Source organism: Hylobates moloch, unplaced genomic scaffold, assembly GCF_009828535.3.
Source record: "Hylobates moloch isolate HMO894 unplaced genomic scaffold, HMol_V3 SCAFFOLD_3, whole genome shotgun sequence".
In the NCBI taxonomy this organism is placed as follows: Eukaryota; Metazoa; Chordata; class Mammalia; order Primates; family Hylobatidae; genus Hylobates; species Hylobates moloch.
This window is the reverse complement of record NW_026652278.1, coordinates 19,202,640-19,225,253: the sequence shown is the minus strand read 5'-3', so window position 1 is coordinate 19,225,253 and position 22,614 is coordinate 19,202,640. Positions and strand designations below refer to the sequence as shown.

General features: G+C 46.5%; 2 protein-coding genes across 2 annotated transcripts in view; both read left to right on the top strand.

Annotated features, from left to right (window-relative positions):
- Positions 1-2,084, top strand: part of TDRD1 (tudor domain containing 1) — a 53,033-nt gene extending 50,949 nt beyond the window's left edge. The window contains exon 25 of the mRNA XM_058435761.1: positions 910-2,084. Within this exon, the coding sequence (XP_058291744.1) occupies positions 910-963 (54 nt within the window). The 3' untranslated portion in view covers positions 964-2,084. The remainder of the gene's footprint in view (positions 1-909) is intronic.
- A 7,006-nt stretch (positions 2,085-9,090) lies between these two features.
- The window catches only part of VWA2 (von Willebrand factor A domain containing 2), a 58,072-nt gene continuing 44,548 nt past the window's right edge, over positions 9,091-22,614 (top strand). Inside the window, exons 1-2 of the mRNA XM_058435754.1 lie at positions 9,091-9,181; positions 18,075-18,136. Of these exons, the coding sequence (XP_058291737.1) occupies positions 18,085-18,136 (52 nt within the window). The 5' untranslated portion in view covers positions 9,091-9,181; positions 18,075-18,084. The remainder of the gene's footprint in view (positions 9,182-18,074; positions 18,137-22,614) is intronic.

Genomic DNA, 22,614 nt, shown 5'->3' with positions numbered 1-22,614 from the left:
TTGTCTCAACTTCCCTTAGCTGCTACGTGTACAGTATCCTTTTAGATCAGATCAGTTACATAGGGCATGAAACTAGAGGGTTACATTATTAGGAAAAAATGAAGTACATGGTTGCTTAAGCATTACTTCATTGTGGTGAAAATAGAGCTGAATATTTACTCCTTTAAATTATTCTTTGAGATAGAATGGGTGTAAAAATGTTATTTTGGCTGGGCATGGTGGCTCAGGCCTGTAATCCCAGCACTTTGGGAGACTGAGGCAGGCAGATCACATGAGGCCCAGGAGTTTGAGACCATCCTGGCCAACATGGTGAAACTTTGTCTCTACTAAAAAAAAAATATAGAATTAGCCAGGCGAGGTAGCGTGCACCTGTAGTCCCAGCTACTGGGGAGGCTGAGGCAGGAGAATTGCTTGAACCCAGGAACCGAAGGTTGCAGTGAGCCGAGATGGCGCCACTGCACTCCAGCTTGGGCAACAGAGTGAGACCCTGTCTCAAAAAAATAAAAGACAAACACATGTATTTCATCATCTCTGGAGAAATTTAATTGTTAGCAATTTAATTGTAAAATTGCTAAAACAGAAGTGCTGTGGTGATATGAACATAAAACCCTCTGTAATCTGTTGCTCAAGTGATGTTTCAAGACACAAGTTAATGTCAGATATCTTTTATATATAAGGAGAGTGCAAACAACTATATGTTATATTTGTGAAGGGGAGTATAAACAGCTATATTTAGCATATGTTATGCTATGTTATGGTGGTCATTTATTTTCTTAACTGACAGTTCTGACTTAAATGCGTAATTTCAGTTAAAAGTGAATATTTTGTTTGCTTGTATTTGAAATTAAAAGCCATAGCAAATGAGTTTTTGTATAAGGTATAACAATAGTTGGTTTTTTTCTTTTTCAGAAACAGCCTCTCTTGGAGGTAAACCCTTATGAGACAGGAAACAGCAAAGGCTAGCTTTAGGAGAGAAAGTACAGCAGCTGGTGTTTTTATTTATGGGAACCTTTTCTTTGTCCACTTTCTCTGTAATGACCTTCTATCCCTCCGTTTTTGCCTGCCTGGCATTCTCCTGTTAGGTTGGTGGTTTTTATTTTCCTCTAAGTTCCTTCCACCAAATAAGTATTACGTAAAAATTCATACCAAATCAATGAGAATAGTGGCAAGGAATACATAAGGGATTTCTGCTATATATGTAACTTTTTATTACTTAAAGGTACTGAAGGAAGGCCAGGTGCAGTGGCTCACACCCAGCACTTTGGGAGGCTGAGGTGGGAGGATCCCTTGAGGCCAGGAGTTCAAGGTTACAGTGAGCTATGATAGTGCCACTGCACTCCAGCCTGGGTGACAGATTTTGTGTTTAAAAGAAAAAAAAAAAAAAAAAAAAAACTAGTTAGTGGGTGAGTTTTATTTTCTGTCCATTTGAAATATTTTGTAATATTCCCTGCATTCTCTGTCATCTGCTTCTTCCACATAATGTCCTTTGCTTTTGTGTTTCTTTGTTATCTTTTTTCTGTTCACTCGGAGGTCATCAATTTCTTTCTCTCCGTCCTTAATTGGATTATTTTTCTTTTGGCCTTTGGGCACAGAGTCTGACCTCTGGACCACTCTAACTGGAGAAGGAACTTTATGTTCCCTCTCCTGCTGTGTCCACAACCTTAGAAATCTGTAGCTAGATTTTTGTTGTTGTAGATAGAATTTACTGTTTCTGAAACCCAAATACAGTTATCAGTTTAAGATTAAAAAAAATGAAGAGTATTTATTTTTCCTGAGCATATAAAATAATCTCAAATTCTCCTAAACCACACATATGCAGAATTATGGGCCGGCTGACTTTCCGGCCAACCCCAAAGTTTGAATTTTTTTCATGATTTAACTGTCAGGCTATGAAACCTAAGATGTTTCTCACCAACTCATAGCAGATACTTAAAAGACTTTTTTTTTTTTTTTTGCTTTTACTGGCGATGTATGTTGTCTAATCTGTTAAATGGGATATTTCCTCATGTAGGAAGTTGTTAAAACACTGATGTGCTTCTGTTAGATAAAAGTTCACGCTGCTTTGCCCAATAAAATTATTTCACTTCCCAACCAGCTTTCTCTTGTTTTCTTATTGCAGGCATTTTTGCCAATTTCCTTTTCTTTCTTGTACATACTGGGAAAATTAGAGGCTTAATGTGTTCATACTGTCTGCTTTATTGTAACCACAGAGGAAATAACAAGAATATGTGATCACACAATTGCCGTTTTATTAAGGAAAATTAGGGAAACAAGTCAAGGAACACAGAAAAATCAGGAGTCATTGTTTGTCTTCAAATTGTAACATTTTATCCTATGGTACTAGACATTTGAATAGGAACTTTTAATTAAATGGAATTTAATATTTGCTGATTTAGCTAATTTGCCTTGTTCTCCAAAAGAGACTAGTATCTATAGCACTAGCCTCACAAATAGAGATATGGGTTAAATGTCTCTTGGATTAATTAGACATACTGGATCATCAGGTCTTCCTTCTGAGTAGATTTAACATGTTTCCGATTTTAATTCATGCATGTTTCATTCGTTCCAGGAATATTTGAGCTCCAGCTATGGGTCTGACATTGAGATATGTGCCAGATTTTTTATTAGGGCCAGCATAGCTCTGTCATACCAGCTGATAAGTTCTTCACATCCCCTCAGAATATCTGGTTTGGTCATAAATACAGTAGAGCTTCAGTTTTCAGATCCCCTCAGAATATCTGGTTTGGTGATAAGTACCGTAGAGCTGAGACCATGTATCTGAACAAATGATTTAGTCTTGGGTGGAGGCCTTGTAAATATTAAGATAAATCTTATCCAGTTTTCCAGGGAGGAGACTTCTATCATAAGAACAGTGAACTACTGGGGGTTGACAAGGGGAAAAGGGGCATATTTGATATGATTCTTGTTTTGCTAAAATTCTTTTGCTGCAGCTAGAAATGTAAAAGTCTCAAAATTGTGAATGAGGATTAATTACTATTCTGAAATTGATCTCTCTTGCTATGTAATAACAGCTCCGGAAACCAACACGTGAAGATCCTGACCAGCGGGACCCTAAGCTGCCGAATTCCCAGAGAGAAATTAAGTCGTTGTGAGGCTCACTGCTGAGAGACTGTCAGCCACGAGCAGTAGATCATTAGTGTTACTAATAGGCTCCTCACCAACACAGCTGCCTGGATTTGGCAAGTTGAGCTCTTCTGGGATCAGCCAAAGAGGACACCTGGGCTCCTCACCATGTAGGTGGTTTTGTGGCCCGACTTGCATCCAAACAGCTCTTAATACACACAAAATTGTTGGAGTGTTTTTTGCTTTTTCCAGATAAAGGGAATTGGAGGGTAACCTGTGCTTCTAAACATGCAGTTAAGAAAGAATGGTAGAATGGTTTTGCTTGCCGGAATTAAGGTGGTGAAGTTCTGTTAGAAGTAAGGTTACTGCCCAGTCGCACAGGGTGAGAACTGCAGATGGCTCACCCAGAGAACCAACCATTAACGTTCTGGTATTGCCCTGATCTACATACACGCTGCAGTCTGATTTTCCTAGGAAAGTTCTTGCATTTTGGCTATAGTTTCAGATAACCTAAAACTGGCTTCATTTAAGGTGTTAGCTAGCTGCCAAGCCTTAGCCATTTTTTCCATGCTTGCTTGCTTCCCTTAACACCCCGAGGGGATGCTATTTTTAACACCTTGTGGTGTTAACCTTTTGATGAAGAGGCCCCTATCTCCTGTGATGAGAACCTTCCAGGAAGTGAGACAGACTCTGATGCTTATTATAAGGCAGGAGCCTACTCTGCCTCCAGAGTACACCCAGATGCCTCTAAATGTGTTCCATGAATACTTACGTTAAGGCAGACATGTGATGACTAAAATTCATGATACTGGGAATTTGGAGAGGAGATGGAAATAACATGGAAGTATTGACAGTCTGAGGTAGAGCACTTAGAAAGTTTCATATGTTGGCTGAGTGATTATTACACAAGCCTGTGCCTTTGTTCCATGTTTACTTGATTCAGCCAGAAAGCACATTTCCCAAAAGCAAATCCAATACAACTTTGTGCATAATTCTCACTGTCTTAAGTAGGAGCTGGAATGAATGCATTAACCCTTAGAACAATTGCTGCCTATTCCATACCTAAGTGGCTTTGGCTTAGAGATGGCAGTATTTCTGCTCCTCATGTCCTGTGCCTCTCTCTGCCCCCAACTTTGTTCTCCTTGTTCTTGGCTCCACAGTTAAGAGACCACAGACCAAATGGAGCTCTGGCTTAATTTGCTGTTTGTTGAGCACTTCTGAGTCAGGCTCTTTGTTTCCTGGGGGATGATTTCTTTGCTGTTTAGTAGGTACTGTTTCCTGTTCTTTTATTTCTCAATAAGAGGGCTCTGGTTAGTGGCTACTATGTGGCTTCTGGAAATATAGAACTCTTGCAGCTCTATTAAGCATCCTCCTTTTTGTCTGTTCCTTTTCATTTGAGGGACTGGATCAAAATTTTAGTTGGGATTAGAGTTAGGAACTGTTGTACCCATCACCCTTTATATGTCAGGAAACTGAGCAATCAAAATTAAGTATCTTTTCTGTGTTACGAAGCCAATAGGCAGGAGCCCCCTAATCTCTGAAGCCACAGTCACTCTACTACAATGGGTGCCTCTGGATGATGCATGTCACCGAGTACGGATGTCTCCATTTATCCCTGAATGAAATTCAGTCACCTCTGTGTTTACACTGTCTCAGTTTACACTAAGACTGTGTTTACACCTCTTGTGTTTACAACTGAGACACATGGGACAGGGCAACTTGAGAATTAACATCATAGAAGTTGTCAACTGAAGAATGAGAAAGTTCATGAATTTGGAAAGGAGAGCTTTATTTTTCATAAAGGGTGGCCACTGGCAGGGTAGCCATTGCTACAGTCTGGGAAGTGTAGCCTCCAGCCAGAAACCAGAAACACTTCCAGGTTGGGAAAAATAAGACAGGAATTTATGCTGAATGGAGTGGCCAAATACACAGTAAACTATAGAAGGAGTCATGAATATTTATGAAAGATGTACATGCGCAGTTAAGCTTCATGCCTCTTGATGGGTTACATGTACAAAAAATGGTATTAGCACGATTCTGGGGTGGAGTTTTTGGCCCTCTTGGGTCAAAAGGTGAAGCAGAGGACACAACCCTCATGGTGCATCTTCTATAGACTAGCCAAAACCACTCCATGGTCCGTTGTCTCTTAGGAAGGAGTGCTGGTTGCTTGGTTTGTTGAAACCTTAAAAGGAAGGGGCAGCATCAAGTGGTTGGTGCATATCAACAGTAGAGGCCAGGCGCAGTGGCTCACACCTGCAGTCCCAGCATTGGGAGGATTCCTTGAGTCTGAGGAGTTCAAGACCAGCTTGGGCAACAGAGCAACACCTCATCTCTACCCAGAACAAAAAAACCACCAATGCAATGATACGTGGCTGTAATCCCAGCTACGTTGGAGGCTGAGGTAAGAGGACTGCTTGAGCCCAGGAGGTCAAGGCTGTGGTGAGCTATGATTGTGCCACTGTACTTCAGCCTGGGAGATACAGTGAGACCCTCAAAGATAGCAGGGGTGGAGCAAGTCTCCCAAAGGGCCAGTTTCTGTTTAACCCTTAAGAAAGAAGGCTGGGTACTGTGGCTCATGCCTGTAACCCCAGCACTTTGGGAGTGTGAGGTAGACAGATTGCTTGAGCCCAGGAGCTCAAGACCAGCCTGGGCGACACAAGGAAACTTCATCTCTACCAAAAAAAAAAAAAAAAAAACCTGGTGTGGTGGCACGTACCTGTAGTTCTAACTACTCGGGAGGCTGAGATGGGAGGATTAATTGAGCCCAGGAGGTCGACGCAGGTCTTGGCTTCAGTGAGCCAAGGTCACACCACTGTACTCCAGGCTGGGCAACAGAGCAAGACCCTTTCTCAAAAAAAAAAACCTAACGGCTGACAGTGAAGGAGCGGGTATAACGAGCTATGTCCCACCTCCCTTCCAGTCATATCTGGGAACTCCGCTTTTAAGATTTGTCTGGATAACTTAAGGTCAGGAGGTCGAGACCAGCCTGGCCAACATGGTGAAACCCCATCTCTACTAAAAATACGAAAATTAGCCAGGCCTGGTGGTGGGCGCCTGTAATCCCAGTCACTTGGGAGGCTGAGGCATGAGAATCATTTGAACCTGGGAGGCGGAGGTTGCAGTAAGCTGAGATCCAGCTACTGTACTCCAGCCTGGGCAGTAAAGCAAGACTCAGTCTTAAAAATATTTCTCTGGGGTCCCCTCGGACAAGAGGGGGTCCTTTCAGTCAGTGGAGGACATGGGATTTTATTTCTGAGGGCATTTACTGTGTGTAAGTTACCAGGCATTGGGCTGCAAAGATGAATAAGGCAAGCTCCTGGGAAGCAAGAAGCTTACATGCCCCTTAGAATGATGGTAATTCATAATAACTTTATTTTTTAAATCCTTGTAAATCTTCACAAAGGAAGCAATGTCATGGATGACAAAAGTAGCTACCCAGCTTTCTGCATAAAAAGCCTCCACCCCTGCTGGTCACCCACTCAGCACTCACCAGGGCCTGCACCACCTGCCTTCCCTCCTGCCAGAGTGCACACCCGGGACAGACTGATTATACATTGATGTGAAGAAGTCTGAAGCAACAGGTATCTTCACTGTATTTATACTTTCAGTTCTTCATAATCATGGAACGAAAATGTGAAATACCCCCCTGCCCCCAATTAAAGACATGCCAAATACTTCAGGAACAACTAGGATTGAAATTTGGCTTCTCCAAGGTAAGCCTGATAAGGCCAAAGTATGCTGGTACCTGTTAAACAGCATAAAGGGTACAGGGAGAGGGTTGTCAAAGGTAGAATTTCCACTTGAGGACCTGGGATCTGCCCTTGTTGGACATCTCCTCTGGAGCAGCACAGGCCACTCACCCCATGTGACTATACAGCACTTAAAAATGCCTCGAGTCCAAATTGAGATGTACTTGTGAGTATAGAATACAACAGGATTGGCCAGGCGTGGTGGCTCATGCCTGTGATCCCAGCATTTTGGGAGGCTGAGGCGGGTGGTTTACCTGAGGTCAGGAGTTTGAGACCAGCCTGGCCAACATGGCAAAACCCTGTCTTTACAAAAAATACAAAAATTAGCTGGGCATGGTGGCGTGCACCTGTAATCCCAGCTACTCGGGAGGCTGAGGCAGGAGAACCGCTTGAACCTGGGAGGCAGAGGTTGCGGTGAGCCAAGATCATGCCATTGCACTCCAGCCCGGGCAACAGAGTGAGACTCTGTTTCAAACAAAACAAAACAACAAAAAAGGACTTTGAAGACAATATAAAACATCTTTATTGATTACATGTTGAGATAATGTTCCAGATGTTTAGGTTAATACTGAAATCCAGCTTGCCTGTTTCTTTTCACTTTTTATTAAATGACCACCACAACGTTTAAAATTACACACGTGGCTTGCTCAGTATTTCTCTGGGGCAGTGCTGATCTAGAGGCAGAGACCATTCCTCCCCAGCAGTTAGACCTCAAGACTAACTGCTGTTCCCTGCGGGGATGACATGGTGGTGGTACATTGTCTGCTGCTCTGGTGTGGCCCTGTTTTTATTTTTGGCTGCTCAGTAAATGTTACTGGGAGAAATGAATTACAGGAAAAATGAGTCCTTCCCTAGCCTCTTTCAATGAGGTTTGCAACATTAAAGTCACCATGGGCCACTTTCACTGGAAGCTGTCAGTGTCGGGAGGTTTGGAAATTAACTGAGAACTACAGACTGGAAAGGTGTAAAGCAAATTATTTTCCTATCAAATTGACATTTACAAGAATAATGGGAAGGAGCATGGAAAAGAGGAAGCAGGTCAACCTTCCTTGAGGACAATTTGATAATATGCATCAAAAGTCTTAAGTTGTATAAAACCTGTATCCTACAAATTTATCTTTTCGTAGTTTATTCTAAGGAATTAATTGGACAAAAGCACAAAGACATCTAATTGTATTATTAAAATTGAAAGTTTAATATTCAACAATAGGTTAAATACATTAGGACATTATGTAGTGGCTCAAAACATAGACATTCATAAAAAGGAAGTGGAAAACCTGAGTAATGCACAGCTTGTATGGAATGAACTAAAAATATATAAATTTTTGCATAGGTAGAATGACATTAGAAGAACATACACCACAATGTTAACAGTGATTATCTCTGGGTGTTGGAAAATGTTTGATTTATCAACTTTTTTACTGTTATTTCTTTTCTTGCCTTTTTTTTGCAATGAACAGGCATGCTCTGGCAGTTTTTAAATGAAGTATGGAAATTATGGATTGTGCAGTCATAGTCAATGTTCATTGAGAGCTTACTTTATATAAAGCATCATGCTCGGCATTGTGCTTTGTGGCATTTGAATTTTTAAAAATCAAACGCCCTCCAAACTTAAGCAAGGATGATGGCCAAAAGGTCTGCTTATTACCCAACTGCAATAATAGGAGGGACAGGTAATTAAAAGGCAACTGCCATGACAAATAGAAAAGATGCCAAAGTCAACATTTTTTCAAGGAGCTATAAAGCCCGCGGAGGAGTCAGCTGATGGCACAGTGTTCGCTGCTGCACCGCTCAGAGGCTGGGTGACCCGCGTGGAAGTAAGTACTTTTTTATTTGCAGACCTTGGCCGATGCCGCGTTAAAAAACGCGAGGGGCTCTATGCACCTCCCTAGCTGTAGTTCCTCCGACCTCAGCCGGGTCGGGTCGTGCCGCCCTCTCCCAGGAGAGACAAACAGGTGTCCCACGTGGCAGCCGCGCCCCGGGCGCCCCTCCTGTGATCCCGTAGCGCCCCCTGGCCCGAGCCGCGCCCGCGCCTGTGAGTAGAGCCGCCCGGGCCCCGAGCGCTGGTCGCCGCGCTCCTCCGGGTGAGTCCCAGCCCCGAGTTGGCTCTGGCGTCCGGGTACCCGCCAGTGCCGGCTGCCGATGACTGATTCACGCTCCCAGGACTGGGGCCCCCTCTGCCCGGCCAACCCTACCCAGAGCACCCGGGCTGCGCGGCCCCGCCGAGGGTGCGGGCTTTGTTCGCACTGTCTGCGCGCACCTGAGCGCGGCCTTCCCGGGACGGCGGCGTCGGGGCAAGAGCGCACCTGGCGCGCGCCTCCCTGGTAGCCACTCGCGGTCCGCCCCAGGTGAGCTGGCGGGGTTTTGGGAGGGGTGCGGTCTGCAGGTAAGTGAGTAGGGGCTCCGGGTACAGGGGTGGAGGAGGGCATGTATTAAACCCAAGCTGCCCTCCTGGCACAGTAGCGGGGCCTCCTTCCCTGGCGGCCGCGGAAAGGGACTCGCCCTTTGAATAAAGGCTTTGGTGACATGCTCGCCTCCACCCCACACCCCACTACAGGACATATACAGGTGTTAAGGGGACTTGGGGCAGTTTTCCCAGGCAGAACGAGTGCCCCCAGCGAAGTGTCTGCAAGCAGAACCTGAGAGGGGCCGGCTGCCCCGTGAGAGTCCTCGCGCTTGGGCAGTGGGAAGTCCAGGGGTTTGCCGTTCTGGTGACTTCCCCCACCTGGCTCAGCCTTGCTTCCTGCATGTCTCCTTCCCTTCCAGTAACGCTAACAAAACTTTCCCTAGCTAAGCCGACCTTTCCTTCCCTCCCGCCTTGGGCCCTTGGCCACCTGCTGGGACGGTGAATGGGAGAGTCTCAGAATTGAACCTTGGAAACTTGCTGGGGGCACCAGACAGAAGAGAAGGGAGGAGGGCACCTTGTTGCTTGTGATTGTGGAATCAAGGGCTCCAGCTGAGGGGGGGCCTTGGTGATGGGGACCCCATGCCATGCGTTTGATGTCTTGGAAATTGGAATAATTAGAACGTGTACACTTTTCGAATTATAAGCTGCTTTAAGTAAAACCCCAGAACCTCTAAGTGTTTTATAGATTCAGTCCCAAAAATTCAAGGTCTCTTTTGCTGTCAAGGTGACACTATATCAAGAAATGTCGATTTATTGAAGAGTCAGAAAAGAGAAGAGGTCAGAAAGGTACCACTAGAGTTGGTAAAAGCCACAGGCATGAATTTGTAAATGCTGCTGGCTTTCAGCAGGCTGAAGCCATCATCTCTTGTGACTGATGGGAGTTCGAGCTCCTCAGGCCTTACTTTTCTTTTGTAGAAATCCAGCCCAGAGCCATCTCCTAGTAGTATAAGAATTTCTCAGACTAGGTCCCCAGGCAAATCCCAGGCTGGAGAAGAGGATTGCTTTCCTCATCATCTCTGTCTGGCTGAAAACCATCAGTGTGTTTTCATTAAATCTGGTTTTTGGTCTACCGTATAGATATTACAGCCACTGTTTCCCCTCTCTTCAATAGGCACAAGCCCCTGGGATATCTGAATCATAGTCAGAAGCCCATGTTTTTACAGATGAGGAAACTGAGACCCAGTTTTAGAATGTTAAGTTCAAAGCAAAATTGAGCAGAAGGTACAGATTTCCCATATACCTCCTGTCCTCACCTATGCACAGCCTCCCCCATTATCAGCATCCCCCACTGCCGTGGTACATTTGTTCCAACTGATGAACCGACATTGGCACATCATTATGACCCAAAGTTCACAGTTTGCACTGGGGTTTGCTCCTATTGTACATTCTATGGCTTTGGACAAATGTAAAATGACATAAACCTGCCATTATAGTATCAAACAGCATAGTTTCACTACCCTAAAAATCCTCTGTGCATCCCACCCTCCCTACAACACATGGTAATCACTGATCTTTCTACTGTCTCAATAGTTTTACCTTTTCCAGAATGTCTTATGATTGGAATCATGTAGTACGTAGCCTTCTCAGATTAGTGTCTTTTGCTCAGTAATACACATTGACATTTCCCCTCCTGGCTTTTTAATGAGCATCATAAACAACAGAATAGTTATTTGGCAGTGATGGCATCATAAGCTCCTGGTGAAAATGCCTTTTTGTTAATAACTCCCCTGATGTGTGTGCGCCTTACAAAGCATTGTCCTTGCATCCTCAGTACCTAGAAGGGTATTGGGCACAGGGCAGATGCTTAATAATTTTTACTGGATAAATGAAGTTTCACATAATTATAGCAATGAGAGGGTCAGCAACACTATGAGGTTGTTTTAGAACAGTGGTCCTCAAACTTGCAGTTCACATATCAGTCAATGAAAACCTAGTTTAATTGGGAGGGCTGCAATGGAATTGCTCATTTTTAATTTTATCCAATAAGGCTATTTTAAAATCAAACAAATCCCCACCCCACCCCCCATCATTAAGGAGGCTACTGGAAGTCTCTTGGTGATTGTGTGTGTGCATTCCCTGCACAATGTTTCTGTATAACCCCAAGGCAGCACACTGGGACAGCTGAATACATTTGAAGCCCCTTCCTTTGTGTGCCCTTTCATCTTCTAAACAGCTCTGGACTGCTTACTTTTCCTCTTCCACCCACCACATTACCTGTTGACTTTCCTCGAATGTGACCCTCAGTCCTCCCCTTCCTTTGCTGATCATGAGTCTCTTCTCTTGAACTAGATTTCTCTGCTCTCAAATTAGGAAACTTTGCCCTTGCCCTGGGAGCCTTCGCGTCATGGTTTCATGGGATCCTGGCGACAACCTTTCCAGGGAAATAGGATGGATAGTTTTACCTCCGTTTTAGAGAGAAGGAAATTGAGAGACTGAAGTGGAGGAATTTACCCAGGAGGCTCATGCTCAGGTGTCCTGCCATCAGATGGTTGCTCTTTCCAGTGCATCTGCGTACCACATGCCTCCTAGTACCAGGTGCATCTGCATGCCGATGCCTCTATGTACCACGTGCCTCTGTGTACCACATGCCTCTGCATACTGCAGTGCCTCTGTGTACCAGTGCATCTGTGTGCCGCATGCCTCTGCGTACTGGTGCCTCTGTGTACCGCATGCCTCTGCGTACTGGTGCCTCTGTGTACCGCGTGTCTCTGTGTACCACACACCTCTGTGTACCAGTGCATCTGTGTACCGTGTGCCTCTGGTCATAGCTGAGAAGTTCTGGGCTGGACTCTAAGCTTGGGTTTTTCTTGCTCTGTGGCCTTGGGTCTCATATTCTCCAAGACCATTTCCTCATCTATAAAAATGGAAATGATAATATCTACCCTACAGGTTATGGGTGTTGTTAAATGAAATGCATATATTAAATGTAATGAGAAACTTTTAACATCATTTATTTAGAAAGCATTTTACTATTTAGCAGAGATTTCTCTACCCTGTCTCGCTGGATCTTTACAACACTGGGGGAGTTTATGAAACTGAGATTCTCCCCATTTGGCAGATGAGGAACTAAGGCAGGGGAGGTTGTCGCTTGCAGTCACCCAGCTGCTAGGAGCAGAGCTAGGTTGGAATCCTGTCTCTGGACTTTGGGTCCTGTGTGTGTTCTCCCACACCTCAGGGCTAATCCCATTGTCCCATACAGTGAAATCGGGTTGTGTACAATTTAAAGCATTTTCAAATATCATCCATCAAAACAAACATGAACTCTCTTCTGGCTAAAAATGTGTCTGCAGATGCAGAGAGTGTGGGAGGGCTTGTGATCTATGCCCATCTTCCCAGCTTTTCTCCCTAACCCTCCAGGGAGTTCGCAAATGGCATGTTGCCCATTCCTTGGTGCTGACTTTTGGTTGTCAGGACACTGGGTTCTGAAAATTTACTAATTCTTTTAAGGGGAGCATGACTTTTCCCAAGCAGCTTTTTAAATGCTCTCTCTGCCATATCAGACTAGAAATGTGTCATCTACATCCGTTGACACTCTGAGCTTGAGCCAAATATTTTGCCAAAGTTTACAAGGAAGATGATTGTTACAGCAAAGACTTCCCCACCGGAGATTTTTACCTCTGATTTTAGTCTTCCCATTCAGGTGCGTACTGTTCTTATAAAGGGCTCAGATTTCCATCCTGCTGATTTGGAGGAGGCTGCCAAGGGCTAATCTATTTGGGGTTGGAATTGCATTTTGTAAGGAGGTAGAAATGGTTTCCTCTTTTTCCCTACACTCATTTCATTTCCGACGGTAGAGAAGGCAGACATTATCCTGCAAAACTGCCTTCAGCTATCCCCAATCGGCTCTTCTTTTTTTAAAAAGTAGCTGTGTATTGGCTTTTATTTCTTCCTGTGTCACGGGAAATGTAATTCCTCGGTAGTGCACAGTGGAAATTTTTGTGGCATCCTGCAGCAGACTTCACATGCCTGCTGTCCCAAGTGCAGGTGGTGCTGCGTGGAACCAGGATCCGAAGGCCACACTCTGATGAGGAGATCGGGGGCATGGGGAGCATCTACATCCATGGATGAGAACTCCAGAAGCCAGGAATAACACGTGGGATTAGCATGAGTAATGGAACAGAAGGGAACAAGGTGATGAGCGAGGTGTAATGGAAAAGGCTTGGCAAGGCGTACCTGAGAATGGGTGGTCTGTTCCAGCCCCTGGCTTGCAGATCACTCCCAACTACTTTGTAGGAAGCCAGAGGGCCCTGGTAACTCTCATCTTATGCCGGATGGAGTGTGGGAGCTGCTGGCAGGTATTAGCTGGGGGAGAAATTGCCAACGTGCAGGATTCAGGGTGGCAGATTTTTAAAATTATGCTTCTGTGCTTCTGAACTGCCCCCTAGTTCATAGCCTGTTTTCTGGATCCTGGACTTCTGCCAGAGTGTCGCCTCTTACCGGCAGCCCCAACACCTCTCCCTTGTTGAATGTTCTGTGGCAGCTTCCCCCAGAACCGGGAAGGTGACACTAGGAGGCCAGAATGGAATCTGATCCACTGATTAGCTGTGTAAGCTGGGGCAGAACACTTCACTTCCCCATGTCTCAGCTTTCTCACCTGTGAAATGGGGATAATACACCCTCCCTGGCTGGCTGCAAGGATTAGGAGAGAAGACACGAAGGGCAGAGCCTGGTGGCAGGCACACAAGAAATGCTCATTACATGGTAGTAGCTGTTGATTTTTATTGTGGAATTCACCCTTTAAAAAAAAAAAGCTTTCCAGGTGTAGGGCTGTATTTTGGAGGTCAAATTAGTATTGTAGGAAAATTTTGATATGAGAGGGGAATGAGCTGCCTATTTGAGATGACTGGATGGGAATAGAGTGCAAACAATACTTCATCAGCATCGCAATAGCATTCATTTCATTAATCTTGGTATAAAAAAGAATGCAGTGAACACAGTGAGTGCAACGATGCCCTGGAAGGGTCCCTCTAGCCCTCCTACAGGAGGTATTCTGGTGCTTTGTTTATCTAGCAAGCAAGGACCTCCCCTACTATACATCAGGCACATGCAGGTCTCTGGAGCTCCAGCAGAGATTAGATACAGTCTGTAGTCTCAGGCATTTGCCACCCGGCAGTCAAGACAAACGTATCACTGGGCAGTTTCAGCGTGGGCTGTGTGACAGTAGGGGTTGTATTGAGGGGGACAGGGGAGGGAGGTGCTGCAGAGGTCGCAGAACCAACACCGTCTGATTGATCCAAACAGCTAGGAGAAGGCATTTGACATCCTGTGTGCATTTGCAGATTGCCAACATACATTCTATTTTAATGAGCAGAAACTTGGGCAACTCTGGAAAAACATGCAGCTGGGCAAGCAGAGGCACATAGTGGATCGAGATCAAGCTGCTTAAGTTGGTCTCATAGCACGGAGGGAAGGGGCCTGTGTTTACTGGGTGCCTTCCTATGTGGCAGGAACCTTCTGTACTTCCTTCTACTTTATCCTCACAGCAGCCTGGGGAGGTGGCTGCCAGAATCCTTGTTTTATAAATAACAGGCCTGAGCCTCAGTCTCCTGCCAGTGCCCGGGGTCAGAAGCTGTAACTCCGTAAAATCATCCTGAACCTAAGGAATAGAGACAGCATTGAAAAGCTCTTCACCGCATCCTCGATGCCTTGCCGTTGCCTGACTCACAGGCGGCAGGTGGGGGCTTGTTCTGCCTCTGTGGTGTGGAGTAAGAGGGATAAAAAAAAATGTCCTTAGGGGAAAATGAGTCTTTCTTGCTGGCATGCGCAGGGCTGGAAGCTAGCAAGAAGTGTGTGCTGCAGGCCAGTATCCTTCCCGTCACCTTTCTCCCTTTGATCGTGTCTGGAGAGCTTCTGACATACTGGCTCTTGCCATGTTAGGTGTCTGATTTTCACTTAGATCAGGAGAAGACTTGAGCCTCTTAGTCATTTGAAGCAGGAAGACCCTGCACGAAGACGCTCAGCTGGCAGGGACATTTGTTTTATAATAGTTTGTTTTAGGACTGCTTTGAAATCCAAGGAGCTCTATAGACAGTTCCAAGTGGTGCATATTCTAGAATTAGGTAGAATCTGGTGGCATCATGGAAATAACCACACAGTCTGAGAATATTGGGTGGTCAGTACATGCTCCATCCTGCAGGAGGACCACTCTCTGTGGCACCCTGGACTACCGGCCCCCGCCCCCCACCCGAGATGATTGGAGGTCGGATGCATGGTGAGAAGGTAGATTTCTGGAGCCTTGGTGTTCTTTGCTATGAATTTTTAGTTGGGAAGCCTCCTTTTGAGGCAAACACACCAAGAGACCTACAAAAGAATATCATGGGTTGGGCTGGGCACGGTGGCTCACGCCTGTAATCCCAGCACTTTGGGAGGCTGAGGCGGTCGTATCACCTGAGGTCAGGAGTTTAAGACCAGCCTGATCAACATGGTGAAATCCTGTCTCTACTAAAAATACAAATATTAGCTGGTCGTGGTGGCGCATGCCTGTAATCCCAGCTACTCGGAAGGCTGAGACAGGAGAATCGCTTGAACCCGGGAGGCAGAGGTAGCAGTGAGCCGAGACCATGCCATTGCATTCCTGCCTGGGCAGCAAGAGCGAAAGCAACTCCATCTCAAAAAAAAAAAAAAAAAAAAAAAAAAGAGTATCACAGATTGAATTCACATTCCCTGACTGTAACAGAGGGACCCAGGGACCTCATTTCAAGACTGTTGAAGCATAATCCCAGCCAGAGGCCAATGCTCACAGAAGTACTTGAACACCCCTGGATCACAGCAAATTCATCAAAACTATCAAATTCCCAAAACAAAGAATCAACTAGCAAACAGTCTTAGGAATCATGCAGGGGGAGAAATCCTTGAGCCTGGGCTGCTGTATAACCTGTCAGGAACATGCTACTGAAATTTATTTTACCATTGACTGCCGCCCTCAATCTAGAGCGCTACAAGAAATATTTGTTTTACTGAGCACCTGACGATGCCTCAACCTCCCTATTCAGAAAGCTCCACATCAATAAACATGACACTCTGAAGTGAAAGTAGCCACGAGAATTGTGCTACTTACACTGGTTCGTAATCTGGAGGCGAGGTTCCACTGCAGCCGCCCCCTCAGCCTGTGCCACACATGGTGTCCTCCCAGGAGACAAATCCAGAGTGTGGCTGTGGGGAAAGTGACCACTTTGCCCTGACTCGATCGGTTAAGGAACTGTGCAGTAACCTTCCCAGTATGTGAGTGTGTCACTTATTGGGTTTGGCCAAGCCTAGTAAAGCTGTTGGAATGAGAATGTGATTCTTCTTAAGTGTGAAAGATTTTTGGACAGATTTGTATTTTTTCTCTGGTGGCATTCCCTTAGGAGTGTTCTGTGTCTGTCCAGCACCCCAGTAGGCCTGGTTGGGTTTCCAGTTCTCCTTAACCACTTATCTCCCAGATGAGAGTGTATAAAATAGGAACACATGCTCTACCTCCATTTAGGGACTTGCAACCTCTGCATCCCGGGTTCAAGAGATTCTCCTGCCTCAGCCTACCGAGTTCCTGGGATTATAGGCACCCGCCACCATGCCTGGCTAATTTTTTATATTTTCAGTAGAGATGTTGTTTCACTGTGTTGGCCAGGCTGGTCACAAACTCCTGAACTCAGGTGATCCACCTGCCTTGGCCTCCCAAAGTGCTGGGATTACAGGCATGAGCCACCATGAAGGGCTTATTTTTTAAAAAAACATTGGAGTCATGGCATGTGTGTAAACTTTAAATATGCAAGTAAGTATGTCAAAAAAAAAAAAAAAAAACAAAAACCCACGGAGCTGGATGTATCTTGAGGTCCAAACATCATAGGTCCACGATGGAGGCAGGATCCAACGGGACTTTTAAAACCATAAGACAGCTTAGCCACGGCGGGACCCTTCTCTTCACTTTGTAAGGGAGGAAGCACAGCCTCTCTCAAGGTCACAGGGCACCAGGATGAGGACTAGGGCCCCTGGGTTCATGTAGGCTCTCTGCCACCATGGGGCAGGTGTGGCTCCTGCCTGGGTGGTGAAGTTTTTTTTAAAAAAACCTTGTTAAAAAATAATTTTTCTTAGCCAGGTATGGTGGCATGTACATATAGTCTCAGCTACTCGGGAGGCTGAGGCACAAAGATCACTTGAGACCCGGAGGCGGAGGTTGCAGTGAGCCAAGATTGCGCCACTGCACTCCAGCCTGGGCTACAGAGTCAGACTCCATCTAAAAAAAAAAAAAAAAAAAAAAAAAAAAGAAAAAGTCCTCCTTCTTCAGCCAGATTACGATTTATAAATAATTTAGATGATTAGTGGATAATTTAGATAGTGCAGGCTTTCTTCAGATGTTGTCTTCTTAGCTAGGGGAAGGTTTGTGAACAGCATTAGAAGGTTTCAGGAGATGAGGACATTGAAAATCAGTTCTTCAGCCTGTTGAATTCTAACTCCTCATGAAGAAATGGAGACCCTGAGAAAGGAGTGACTGCCCAGGGTCACGTGACTAGTCAGGGCCCAGGCAGAGCCAACATCCAGGCCTCTTAACTCTGGGGAGAGCAGGAGAGCACACCTTCCCAGGGCCTGCGGAGGGCTGGGGTGCATTTGGGGGTGGATGACAGAGGTATCTTGGGGAAGATGTTAGACTGGTGTCTAAAACCAAAGTAATTGGAGTAAAGTCTTCCTTCCATGACTTGCGAACTGGGGACTTTTCCAGGCTACTGTAGTTATGGTGCTGAGGGTCTCTAGGGTTATATCTGTGACCTGGAAAAGGCTGAGTTGGCATCTTGTTTGGCCGTGTGACTTGGGGCGTTCACAGAACTAACTGCTGATTCTTTCTTTTGCTGTCCCTGTAGTTACATCAACATGCCCCCTTTCCTGTTGCTGGAAACCATCTGTATTTTCCTGTTTTCCAGAGGTAAGATGTGTTTATTGGTGATGGGGAAGTACTGGGGTGTTGGGTAAGGGGGTTGCTTGCTTCAAATCCCGTTGATTTTCAGTTCTAAAGGTCTCTTGAATCCACCTGCATCTCCCCTCCGTGGCCACCTCCCTAGTCCAAGCCATGTCATCTTGTGCTTGGACCACTGCAGTAGCCTCCTGCCTGGCCTCCCTGGGTCCCCCGGTCCTCCTCCAACCCATTCTCCATGCAGTGGCTATTTCTTTTTTTATTTTTAAGTTCCAGGGTACATGTGCAGGATGTGCAGGTTCATTACATAGGTCAATGTGTGCCATGGTGTGTGCCATGATGGTTTGCTGCACCTATCAACCCATCCCTTAGGTATTGAGCCCAGCATGCATTAGCTATTTATCCTGATGCTCTCCCTCCTCCACACCACCCCTCGACAGGCCCCAGTGTGTGTTGTTTCCCTCCCCGTGTCCATATGTTCTCATTGTTCAGCTCCCACTTATTTTATTTATTTATTTATTTGAGACGGAATCTCTGTCACCCAGGCTGGAGTGCAATGGTGCGATCTCTGCTCACTGTAACTTCCACCTCCCAGGTTCCAGCGATTCTCCTGCCTCAGCCTCCTGAGTAGCTGAGATTAGAGGCACGCACCACCACACCCGGCTAATTTTTGTATTTTTAGTAGAGAAGAGGTTTCACCATATTGGTCAGACTGGTCTTGAACTCCTGACCTCAGGTGATCTGACCGTCTTGGCTTCCCAAAGTGCTGGGATTACAGGCGTGACCCAGTGCACCCAGCCCTCAGCTCCCACTTATAAGTAAGAAAATGCAGTGTTTGGTTTTCTGTTCCTGCGTCAGTTTGCTGAGGAGAATGGCTTCTAGCTCCACACATGTCCTTGCAAAGGACATGATCTCGTTCCTTTTAATGGCTGCATAGTATTCCATGGTGTATATGTGCCACATGTTCTCTATCCAGTCTATCATTGATGGGCATTTGGGTTGATTCCATGTCTTTACAGCGGCCATTTCAAAATGCAAATCGGATCATGTCTGGACCCTTCTTTACCCCCAACTAAAACTTTTCAGTGACTTTCTGTGGCTCTTAAGAGGCTTTGTCTCATCTTACCCTGTGGCCATCGTGAGTCCCCTCTGCGCCCTCTGCACCACAGGCCACTCTCCTTCCAGTCCTGCCCTGCATCCTTGCTCCCCGCCACCAAAAAGTTTCTGAATTATGTTGCCCCTCTGCTTGGATCACCCCCTCGCCCCAACACTGCCACCCTGGCAAACTCCTCCCCATCCTTTGGCCCCAGCACAATTCCCCTGGGACCTCCTGATCAAGTCACATCCCCCTCTTCAAACCCCTTGTAGCCCTTGCTCTGTAGCACTTAACACAGATATGAGTTTCGTGTGCATTTTTTAAAATGACATCTTTTCCATAAGATGTAAGCTCCTCAAGGAAAGAGACTGTACATTCTTTAACATTGTTTATTCACCACTATATTATTTCAGGGCCTGCACTGGGCATGGCTCATGGTTTATGCTCCAGAAATAGATTAATGAATAAATAATGGAGCAAATCCACTTTCTTTTTACTTCCCACTTTGTCCCTTTCAAGTTCTAGTCTCTTTGAAATATGAGAAGGTAGGAAGGAATTGATGTGTCTGCAGATTGTTGTCTTACAAGTAAGAACAGGTGGACTGGGCGGCCAAGCTGTCCCAGCCTCCTGAGGCTCGGGGTCCCCTTCTGTAAAGCCAAGGGGTTGCACAGTGGCCTCTGGGATTCTTTCTTGCAGTTCCTCCCTGGTCTGTGTTTCCATGAGTAGGTATTTGTTCTCTGCTGAATTGGCTACTGTTAATACCTGCCTGTTTCCTGGAACCTAGCGGGGATCAGAAAGGCTGGTGGAAGTTGAGGGCTGGTGGCTCCAGCCTGGCTGCCCAGCCCACCTGTTTCTCTCTGTCTCTGAGCCAGGTGGGGTGGATGGGAAGTGTAACACAGCAGCTTCATGGCCAAGGGGTTGGGGAGTGGTGAGATGTGTTTGGGGCCAGGGCCCGAATAAAGTCTCTGGAGTCCCGGGCACAGTCCAGGTTCTATTCCAGCTTGTCATGGACCTTTGCCTTCTGTGGCCCTGTCCAGCCTCCAAATTGCGATCACATGCACTTGTTCTGATCATCCTTGGGTTGTACAGATGAGGCAGGGGAGGCCCAGAGAGGCCCTGTGACTTGCCCAAGGTCACACAGCTATGTAGCAGACATGAGACTAACACCCAGTTCTCCCTACTCCTGGGCTGGCTGTACCGCTCAGCTTCTCTGGAAAGATAAGAATGTACAAACGTTCTCTCTAAGACTTGGCTGTCACATCTGTAAAGTGAAAGAATTGGACTAGATTAGTGATTCTCAACCCTGCCTGCTCAATAGCGTCACCCATCTTGCAGACTGAAGTTCCGGAGCCCAGGCAGCTGGTCTTTAGAGGGGGCTGCCGACTTGGTTGGAAAAAGCAACAGCAATCACACATGAAGCAGCTGCCTGTTGAGGGCGAGCCTCTGCAGTCCTGAGGACGTTTCACAGGGAGCACTGGGGATGTCACCCAGGCTCAAGGTGGGCCCACCTGAAGCCTGGCACCTGCCATGACAGCTGAGCACAGGGCACAGAGGCACAGTTAGTTAGCTGAGTGACATCTTTAGTGAGTGGTCTCTGCTCACAGAGCTCCCCTGCCTTCCCATCCTGGGGAGATGGCTGGCCTGCCTTCAGCTGGAGAGTTTGCTGGTAAGATATTTAAAAAGAAACTGTATTTTTCTGTTCCTTGTGGGGTCTTTAGGATTCCTCGGCTACTGGGCCCTTTGTCAGGAGAATAATTCATGGACTCAGCTCAGGAAACCTTAGTGCCTGTGTGTTTATGCAGAGGGCTGGGCGAGGCTCTGTGGAGGACTGGGTGGAAGTGTTTCTGCCCTCAGGGAGCTTCTAGGCAGCAAGGTGAGGGGCTCGTGGGAACAGCACTGCATTATGGGGTGGGCCGCAGTGGGCCCAGGAGTTGGCATGGTTGTGATCTCTGAATGCAGTGAGCAGAAAGCCTATAATTTTTTTTTTTTTTTTTTTGAGATGGAGTCTCGCTCTATCGCCCAGGCTGGAGTGCAGTGGTGCACTCTTGGCTCACTGCAACCTCCGCCTCCCAGGTTCAAGTGATTCAGCTGCCTCAGCTTCGCAAGTAGCTGGGATTACAGGCACCTGCCACCACACCCAGCTAATTTTTGTGTTTTTAGTAGAGATGGGGTTTCACCCTGTTGGCCAGGCTGTTCTGAAACCCCTGACCTCAGGTGATCCTCACCGCCTCAGCCTCCCAAAGTGCTGGGATTACAGGCGTGAGCCACTCCGCTGGCCTGTTTTTGTTTTTAATGCTGGCCCTGCCTCTGTCCCAATAACTGCCATTTTTTTAATGCAAGTAGATTTTTCTTTAGTTTTGTCTACTGTCTTTCTTTCTAGTCTAAGTCTTGTTTCTGTCTCTGGTGGCAAAACAGCTGCGGCAGACTGTGCCAGATCTAATGAGAGAGATTTGCCTGGCAGCTTTTGGCTGTGGAGCTGACTGCTGGCTTAGCACATTGACTTAGAATCTCTATGAGTAGAGATTGAGGGGAGGAGGGAGTATTAGGTGAGCAGGAAGTGTCTGCTCAAAGATATGGTATGGGGAAAGACTAGTTTAGTTTGCATGGGGGACTAGTGAACGGGAAGGAGCCGGGAAAGACAGAGCTGGAACCAGCCGAGGGGGTGCTGAGTTAGCAGGTTGACCAATAACGTGGGTCATTGGTGTCACTCCCCCAGACTGAAACCCTCTTTTGGCATCCCTCTTGTCATCACTTTCCTGGCAGTTGCAAACCTTGAGACCAGGTGCCCTGTACTGTGTGATTCCTCCTGGCCTCCCTGCTGAATCTCCTTCACCTCTCTCCACAGCAGCCCCCATGCTCGTCTGCCACTCAGGTTCAAGCAGTTCTCCTGCCTCAGCCTCCCGAGTAGCTGGAACTAGAGGCGCCCGCCAACACACTGGGCTAATTTTTGTGTTTTTAGTAGAGATGGGGTTTCACCATGTTGGCGAGGCTGGTCTTGAACTCCTGACCTAAGGTGATGGGCCCACCTCGGCCTCCCAAAGTGCTGGGTTTACAGGTGTGAGCCACCCTGCCCGGCCTACTCCTGTTCCTTCATCTGCCCCACTTCTGTGACCTGGCCACTCCTGGGCTCTGCCCCCCTAACTTTGTTTCCTCTGTGCTTAGTCACTGCACATTGACATTTACAAAGCATCTGAGTGTACTTCTCTTCTGCCGCTAGACACATACCAGGTGCAGCTGCAGAGAGGATGTTGGCTTTTCCAAATGTCCCTTCTGGGGACCCCTTATTGTCTTCAGGACTTCCATCATGGTTGGCTCACTGTTCAGCAATCCTGTGGCCTCCTCAGTGTCTTACCTCTGCCCTCCAATTTCATTTCCCCTCCCCCTCCCCCCCCCC